The following is a 9440-nucleotide window of genomic DNA, read 5'->3' on the forward strand; positions in this document are numbered from 1 at the left end:
TGGTCAGGTAAGCTTCCACTGTGTACTCTCTGTTTAGGGCCAAATAGCATTCTAGTTTGCTCAGTTATTTGGTTTATTCTTTCTAATGTGTCAAGTAATTAGATTTTTGTTTTCTCATGATTTGGTTGGGTCTAATTGTGTTGCTATCCTGGGACTCTGTGGCGTCTGTTTGTGTTTGTGAACAGAGCCCCAGGACCAGCTTGCGTATGGGAACTCTTCTCCAGGTTCATCTCTCTGTAGGTGATGGCTTTGTTATGTAAGGTTTGGGAATCGCTTCCTTTTAGGTGTTTCAGATTTCAACAGCTCTTTTCTTAATTTTGATAATTAGCGGGTATCGGCCTAATTCTGCTCTGCATGCATTATTTGGTGTTTTGCGTTGTACAAGGAGAATATTTTTGCAGAATTCTGTATGCAGAGTCTCAATTTGGTGTTTGTCCCATTTTGTGAATTCTTGGTTGGTGAGCGGACCCCAGACCTCATAACCATAAAGTGTTAATCAAATCAAATCAAATTGTATTGGTCACACACATATTTAGCAGATGTTATTGTGGGAGTGGCGGAATGCTTGTGTTCCTAGCTCCAACAGTGCAGTAGTATCTAACAATTCAATGGGTTCTAAAACTGATTCAAGTATTTTTAGCCAGATCCGAATTGGTATGTCGAATTTGATGTTCCTTTTGATGGCGTAGAAGACCCTTCTTGCCTTGTATGGGTATGTATTTTTTTGTGTGCTCTAGTGCAACGGTTTCTAGATGAAATTTGTATTTGCGATCCTGGCAACTGGACCTTTTTTGGAACACCATTATTTTTTGTCTTACTGAGATTTACAGTGCATTCGGAAAGTATTCAGACCCCTTAACTTTTCCCACATTTTGTTACGTTACAGCCTTATCAATCTACACACAATACCCCATAATGACAAAGCAAATGCTGTTTTTTGTAAATGTATAAATAAAATAAAAACTGAAATATTACATTTACATAAGTATTCAGACCCTTTACTCAGTACTTTGTTGAAGCACCTTTGGCAGTGATTACAGCCTCGAGTATTCTTCGGAATGATGCTACAAACTTGGCACACCTGTATTTCAGGAGTTTCTCCCATTCTTCTCTGCAGATCCTCTCAAGCTCTGTCAGGTTGGACGTGGAGCGTCGCTGCACAGCTATTTTCAGGTCTCTCCAGAGATGCTGGATCGGGTTCAAGTCCAGGCTCTGGCTGGGCAACTCAAGGACATTCAGGGACTTGTACCGAGGCCACTCCTGTGTTGTCTTGGCTTTGTGCTTAGGGTCATTGTCCTGTTGGAAGGTGAACCTTCACCTCAGTCTGAGGTCCTGAGCACTCTGGAGCAGGTTTTCATCAAGGATCTCTCTGTACTTTGCTCCGTTCAACTTTCCCTCAATCCTGACTAGTCTCCCAGTCCCTGCCACTGAAAAACATCCCCACAGCATGAGGCTGCCACCACCATGCTTCACTGTAGAGATGGTGCCAGGTTTCCTCCAGACGTGACACTTGGCAATCAGGCCAAAGATTTCAATCTTGGTGTCAGACTAGAGAATCTTGTTTCTCATGGTCTGAGAGACCTTTAGGTGCCTTTTGGCAAACTCCAAACAGGCTGTCGCTCTACCATAATTGTATTTTTATTTATTTTATTTATTTATTTAAATAGGCAAGTCAGTTAAGAACAAATTCTTATTTTACAATGACGGCCTACCAAACCCTCCCCTAACCCAGACTATCCTGGGTCAATTGTGCGCCGCCCTATGGGACTCCTGATACAGCCCAGGATTGAACCAGGGTCTGTAGTGACACCTGTAGCACTGAGATGCAGTGCCTTAGACTGCTGCGCCACTCGGGAGCCCAAATAAAGGCCTGATTGGTGGACTGCTGCATAGATGGTTGTCCTTCTGGAAGTTTCTCCCATCTCCACAGAGGAACTGGAGCTCTGTCAGAGTGGCCATCGGGTTCTTGGTCACCTCCCTGACCAAGGACCTTCTCCCCCGATTACTCAGGTGGTTCCAAACTTCTTCCATTTAACAATGATGGAAGCCACTGTGTTCTTGGGGACCTTCAATGCTGCACACATTGTTTTGTACCCTTACCCAGGTACCCTTATCCGCTTTCCATCAATTTGTATAGCAGACCCTCATGCCAAATTCAGTCAAAAACGGTTTTGAAATCAACAAAGAATGAGAAGACTGCCTTTTTTCTGGTTTGTTTGTTTTCAATTAGAAGGTGTGCAGTTATCTCTCTCTCTCTCTCTCTCTCTCTCTCTCTCTCTCTCTCTCTCTCTCAGATGTTCTTGGTCAGCCTTCCTTCTCTCCCTTTGTTTGTCAGTCAGCTCACCTACCTCTTCCCTCTTCCTTCTCCTCATCATTATATTACTATCTCTCTGACACTCACCCAGTCTACCTCTGTCCTCTTGGTGGTATTGAATTGTTCATTCTCTCTGTTCTTCTTTCTCCTCTCTCTTGAGTTTGAAATGTGTTCACTCTCTCTCTCTTCCTCTCCTCTCTCATCCCTCCTTTCTCTCCTCCCCCTCTCTCAGGTGTGTTGAGTCAGTTTACTCTGATCCTGTACGGTACGGGCTCCAGCTCCATTAACCCCTTGTCTCCTGACTTCCCCCGGCCGTCCAACAACAGCTGCAAGACCTTCGACGCCCAGCAGATCTGTATAGGTGAGACACACTGAGACAGCTAGCTAGCACGAAGATTCCTACTCTCTTTACACATTGAGACATCGCCCTCCATAGGTAACTGCTGGTACTGAGGATGGGACATGTTGAGTTCCTTGCTCATTACTATGGACAGTATTCACTTACTTGACCTACTTATGAAGTTATCTAGCCTAGCTCAGGTCATAATATATTCAGAGTGTCTAGTTTGAGGGCTGCGCAAAACCATGAATACACATTTAATGCCAAACCAAACAAGTTTGAAAGTTAAATGTCTCGCTTATCGTGATGTTGTGATTCTTGTACACCAGCTATGAATATGCATCACCCTAAATATGTGAGAAAACAACATATGTGGTGTCACTAGAAAAGCAGAGAGGGTATGTAGTAGTGGCTGGCAGGCAGCAGTAGGGCTATGACATTGAGAAAGGTGTTGGGTTGGAGAGCAGCTGTGTTTTGGGAGGCTGAGAGGAGGCAGATGGGGTCAGAAGCCTCTTGGTGACACTCAGCATGTGGATGTGGGCTTCTCATGCATATGGCAGGATTGTTAAAAGGTTTCAGGCATGTTTTTGCCTTTTTGTGTGGGGTCTATGTACGAGCGTTTGTCCCCACTGACTGCTCAGAAAAGCAGCACCTCATCCCCCTTTGTATGTGTATCATCTCACTTTTTCACTCTCTCATCTCTTCCTCTTTCTCTTTCCCTCTTCCCCTTTCTCCCCCTATCCAGAGTGCAGCCCAGGCTTCTCCCTGTTCCTGCAGGGTTGTGTGAAGCTCTGCCCCCCCGGCTTCACCTCAGGCCCCCAGCTCCTCAACCTGTCCCTGGACAACTGGGTGGACTTGTCCTCTGTCCAGGCCTGCCTGCCCTGCCACCCTGTCTGCCTCACCTGCTCCGGCCCCGGGCCCAACGACTGCCTCTCCTGCCCCCCTCACAGTCACCTGGTCCTCACCGCCTGCCTGCACCAGAACCAAGTCCAGCGCAAGTCCCCAACGGGCCAAGTCCTCCAGGGAGAGGGGAGTGGACCAGGGGAGAGTCCAGTGGGGTCAGAGCAGGGGGGAGAGGGAGAGCCTCCAGGGCCTAACCTGGGCCTGTCCTCCCCTCTGATTACCCTGCTTGCAGTGCTCAGCTGTGCCTTCATCTTGGCAGCCTTCGCCGGGGTCTTCCTCCTGCTGCAGCTGCGCTCTGGTGGCGCCCCCTGGGCCCGAAGGACCAAACTGCACTCTGTGGAGACAGGGGGAGGGGCCTCGGGAGGCATCCGTGTGGGCATTGGCTTTGGCCTGGGGCTGGGCTGGGAAAGGCAGGGCAGGGTGTCTTATAAGGGGATCCCCACTGTGTGGAGGGACGAGGACCAGGTAACACTGGGGGGCTCTGAATCGGACAGCGAGGAGCTAGACTGCCACAGTGAGAGGACAGCCTTTATCAGGACACAGAGCTCACTCTAGCCCCCTCTCTGACCCCTACATCTGGGGGAAACTCTCTTCAGAGGGGTTGGTCTCTCCGGCCCCTCCCTCTGCTAGATGGGTCTGTGGTTTGGGTCTGGCTCAGGCCTCGTCCCTTGCTGAGACTGATACACAGAGATGCTGATCCAGGGATGTGATGGCAGCCCAGCAAGTACCTCCAGGTCCACTGATTCACCCTCAAGCATTAATAAACAGAAAATGTTTTAATTCTATAAGTACCATATTTTATTGTATATTTTTTTCCTTTGCTTTTAAAGACTTTAATAAGATTATTCCCCTGGCCCAAGGGTCAAGGTAAAGCGAAACTACAGTTTCTGAATTGAGTTGGGGAGCCATAGTTTTCGCTAATGTTTCCCATTGACCTTATTTTTGTTACGGTATACACATGGCCCTGAGCCTCTGTCCTAATATGAGCAGGCATGGGAAGAGATGTCTGTATGTATCAGCATACGTGTGTGTGTATGTGTGACTGTGACTTTGTACACAAGAGCTAAATAGCCGCCCAACACAGTTTCTGAGTGGATGAAGAACACAGCAGGGTTTATTTAATGTACAACAGAGAGAGAAAGAGAAAGTTTGGATTTGTAAATTAGATTCTCTCTGTGATAAACACCTTCTGATTAAACTTTTTCCTACTGCTTGTTCTTTGAGAGCTTCCTACTCTGCTCCATAATAATCTGTGGGCTGCTGCACTTCTTCAGCAGCTAATACAACCCCACTATACACTGAGTGAACAAAACATTAAGAACCCTTCCTAATATTGAGTTCTACAAGGTGTCGAAACTGTTCCACAGGGATGCTGGCCCATGTTGACTCCAATGCATTCCACAGTTGTTTCAAGATGGCTGGATGGCTTTTGGGTGGTGGACCATTCTTGATACACACAGAAATTGTTAAGCATGAAAAACCCAGCAGCGTTGCAGCACAAACTGGTGTGCCTGGCACATACTGCCACAGCCCGTTCAAAGGCACTTCAATATTTTGTCTGGCCCATTCACCCTCTGAATGGCACACATGCACCATCCATGTCTCAAGTGTCTCAAGGTTTTAAAAAAATCTTTATTTAACCTGTCTCCTCCCCTTCATCTACACTGATTGAAGGGGATTTAGTGGCATCAATAACGGACCATAGCTTTCACCTGGATTCACCTGGTCAGTCTATGTCATGGAAAAAGCAAGTGTAGAAACATCAGAAATCCAGCACAGACTCTTTTGGAGTAGTCTTCAAGGTTTTGATAACTATTGAGCTTTAGTTTAGAAATATTGTCCACAGCAGCTTAATAGCACTGAATACCAATATAGGCAGTTGAAAGGCAAAAGTCCTAGTAGTGTGGTTGTTTGTTGGACATAAGCAGAAAGCCCATGCATCAATCAGCAAACACACACCCCGTAGAACAAATGGGAGGAGGGATGGCAGGTTATATTAGTAAGAAACCTGATTATATTGGCACACTGGTTTAGCTATAGAGGGATTACCAACCCTGTGGTAATGTGTGTTCCCATCTTTCTAAAAAAACACTTAACCCAAAGCTATTTGACCTTCTCAACATTTCTCTATTCTCTTGCTTTGGGCAAAAAATGACATCATATTGTCTTCATTCTCCCTCTGGAGGCTGTATTGATTTTCAGGGTTTCTTTCACCACCAAGTCTTTATCAGTGGAAAGAAGAGAATAGCGTTCTCTTGTTATTAGACACTTCACACACTTTGACAAGCAAATGTATTGGCCTGCTGGTATTTTTCACCTTGGCAGATATGCATTATTAAGTTATTGGTATTATGTATTATGTTATACACTGCTCAAAAAAATAAAGGGAACATTAAAATAACACATCCGAGATCTGAATGAATGAAATATTCTTATTAAATACTTTTTTCTTTACATAGTTGAATGTGCTGACAACAAAATCACACAAAAATTATCAATGGAAATCAAATTTATCAACCCATGGAGGTCTGGATTTGGAGTCACACTCAAAATTAAGTGGAAAACCACACTACAGGCTGATCCAACTTTGATATAATGTCCTTAAAACAAGTCAAAATGAGGCTCAGTAGTGTGTGTGGCCTCCACATGCCTGTATGACCTCCCTACAACGCCTGGGCATGCTCCTGATGAGGTGGCGGATGGTCTCCTGAGGGATCTCCTCCCAGACCTGGACTAAAGCATCCGCCAACTCCTGGACAGTCTATGGTGCAACGTGGCGTTGGTGGATGGAGCGAGACATGATGTCCCAGATGTGCTCAATTGGATTCAGGTCTGGGGAACAGGCGGGCCAGTCCATAGCATCAATGCCTTCCTCTTGCAGGTACTGCTGACACACTCCAGCCACATGAGGTTGTATTGCATTAGGAGGAACCCAGGGCCAACCGCACCAGCATATGGTCTCACAAGGGGTCTGAGGATCTCATCTCGGTTCCTAATGGCAGTCAGGCTACCTCTGGTGAGCACATGGAGGGCTGTGCGGCCCCCCAAAGAAATGCCAAACCACACCATGACTGACCCACCGCCAAACCGGTCATGCTGGAGGATGTTGCAGGCAGCAGAACGTTCTCCACGGCGTCTCCAGACTCTGTCACGTCTGTCACATGTGCTCAGTGTGAACCTGCTTTCATCTGTGAAGAGCACAGGGCGCCAGTGGCGAATTTGCCAATCTTGGTGTTCTCTGGCAAATGCCAAATGTTCTGCACAGTGTTGGGCTGTAAGCACAACCTCCACCTGTGGACGTCGGGCCCTCATACCACCATCATGGAGTCTGTTTCTGACCGTTTGAGCAGACACATGCACATTTGTGGCCTGCTGGAGGTCATTTTGCAGGGCTCTGGCAGTGCTCCTCCTGCTCCTCCTTGCACAAAGGCGGAGGTAGCGGTCCTGCTGCTGGGTTGTCGCCCTCCTACGGCCTCCTCCACGTCTCCTGATGTACTGGCCTGTCTCCTGGTAGCGCCTCCATGCTCTGGACACTACGCTGACAGACACAGCAAACCTTCTTGTCACAGCTCGCATTGATGTTCCATCCTGGATGAGCTGCACTACCTGAGACACTTGTGTGGGTTGTAGACTCCGTCTCATGCTACCACTAGAGTGAAAGCACCGCCAGCATTCAAAAGTGACCAAAACATCAGCCAGGAAGCATAGGAACTGAGAAGTGGTCTGTGGTCACCACCTGAAGAACCACTCCTTTATTGGGGGTGTCTTGCTAATTGCCTATAATTTCCACCTGTTGTCTATTCCATTTGCACAACAGCATGTGAAATTTATTGTCAATCAGTGTTGTTTCCTAAGTGGACAGTTGGATTTCACAGAAGTGTGATTGACTTGGAGTTACATTATGTTGTTTAAGTGTTCCCTTTATTTTTTTGAGCAGTGTATTTTTAAGAAAATACAGTACCAGTCAAAAGTTTGGACACAACTACTCATGCCAAGGTTTTTCTTTATTTTTACAATTTTCTACATTGTAGAATAATAGTGAAAACATCAAAACTATGGAATAACACATATGGAATCATGTAGTAACCAAAAAAGAGTTAAACAAATTTTAGATTGTTCAAAGTAGCCACCCTTTGCCTTGATGACAGCTTTGTACACTCTTGGCATTCTCTCAACCAGCTTCATGAGGTAGTTACCTATAATGCATTTGTGCCTTGTTAAAAGTTAATTTGTGGAATTTCTTTCCTTCTTCATACGTTTGAGCCAATCAGTTGTGTTGTGACAAGGTAGGGGTGGTTGTACAGTAGATAGCCCTATTTGGTAAAATACCAAGTCCATATTATGGCAAGAACAGCTCAAATAAGCAAAAAGAAACAACATTACTTTAAAGACATGGTCAGTCAGACATGGTCAGTAAAGACATGGTCAGTTTCTTCAAATGCAGTCGCAAAAAACATCAAGCGCTTTGATGAAACTGGCTCTCATGAGGACCGCCACAGGAAAGGAAGACCCAGAGTTACCTCTGTAGCAGAGGATAAGTTCATTAGAGTTACCAGACTCAGAAATGGGCAATTAACTGCACCTCAGAATGCACCTCACAGAGTTCAAGTAACAGACATATCCCAACATCCACTGTTCAGAGGAGACTGCGTAAATCAGGCCTTCATGGTCGAATTCTTGTAAAGAACCACAACTAAAGGACACCAATAAGAAGAAAAGACTTGCTTGTGCCAAGAAACACGAGCACATGTACATTAGACCGGTGGAAATCTGTCCTTTGGTCTGATACGCCATCCCATCTGGTACTCGCTTAGTGGGACGATCATTTGTTTTTCAACAACAGGACAATGACCCAAAATACACCTCCAGGCTGTGTAAGGGCTGCATCAGATGACCTGGCCTCCACAATCACCCGAACTCAACCCAATTGAGATGGTTTGGGATGAGTTGGACCGCAGAGTGAAGGAAAAGCAGCCAACAAGTGCTCAGCATATGTGGGAACTCCTTCAAGACTGTTGGAAAAGCATGACTACCTCATGAAGCTGGTTGAGAGAATACAAAACTGTCATCAAGGCAAAGTTTGGCTACTTTGAAGAAGCTAAAATGTATTTTGATTTGTTTAACACTTTTTCGGTAACTACATGATTCCATACGTGTTATTTCATTGTTTTGATGTCTTCACTATTATTCTACAATGTAGAAAATATTTAAAAAATAAAGAAAAACTCTTGAATGAGTAGGTGTGTCCAAACCTTTGATTGGTAATGTTCAGTTGAAGTCGGAAGTTTACGTACACCTTAGCCAAATACATTTAAACTCAGTTTTCACAACTCCTGGCATTTAATATCTGAGTAAAACTTGCATGTCTTAGACCAGTTAGGATCACCACTTAATTTTAAGAATGTGAAATGTCAGAATAATAGTAGAGAAAATTATTTATTTCAGATTTTATTTCACATTTCCAGTGGGTCAGAAGTTTACATACACTCAAGTAGTATTTGGTAGCATTGCCTTTAAATTGTTTAACTTGGGTCAAACGTTTCGGGTAGCCTTCCACGAGCTTCCCACAATAAGTTGGGTGAATTTTGGCCATTCCTCCTTACAGAGCTGGTGTAACTGAGTCAGGTTTGTAGGCCTCCTTGCTCGCACACACTTTTTCAGTTCTGCCCACAAATTTTCTATAGGATTGAGGTCAGGGATTTGTGATGGCCACTTCAATGCCTTGATTTTGTTGTCCTTAAGCCATTTTGCCACAACATTTGAAGTATGCGTGGGGTCATTGTCCATTCGGAAGACACACTTGCGACCAAGCTTTAACTTCGTGACTGATGTCTTGAGATGTTGCTTCAATATATCCACGTAATTTTCCTCCCTCATGATGCC

At 45.2% G+C, this 9440-nt stretch overlaps 1 protein-coding gene across 2 annotated transcripts in view; it reads left to right on the plus strand.

The window, feature by feature from the left end:
• Positions 1 to 5950, plus strand: part of furinb (furin (paired basic amino acid cleaving enzyme) b) — a 180206-nt gene extending 174256 nt beyond the window's left edge. For both annotated transcript variants that reach the window (XM_024379709.2, XM_024379711.2), the window contains exons 14-15: positions 2547 to 2675; positions 3400 to 5950. In XM_024379709.2, the coding sequence (XP_024235477.1) occupies positions 2547 to 2675; positions 3400 to 4112 (842 nt within the window). In that variant the 3' untranslated portion in view covers positions 4113 to 5950. The remainder of the gene's footprint in view (positions 1 to 2546; positions 2676 to 3399) is intronic.
• Positions 5951 to 9440: the final 3490 nt, after the last annotated feature.

This window comes from Oncorhynchus tshawytscha, linkage group LG19 (genome assembly GCF_018296145.1).
Source record: "Oncorhynchus tshawytscha isolate Ot180627B linkage group LG19, Otsh_v2.0, whole genome shotgun sequence".
Classification (NCBI taxonomy): domain Eukaryota; kingdom Metazoa; phylum Chordata; class Actinopteri; order Salmoniformes; family Salmonidae; genus Oncorhynchus; species Oncorhynchus tshawytscha.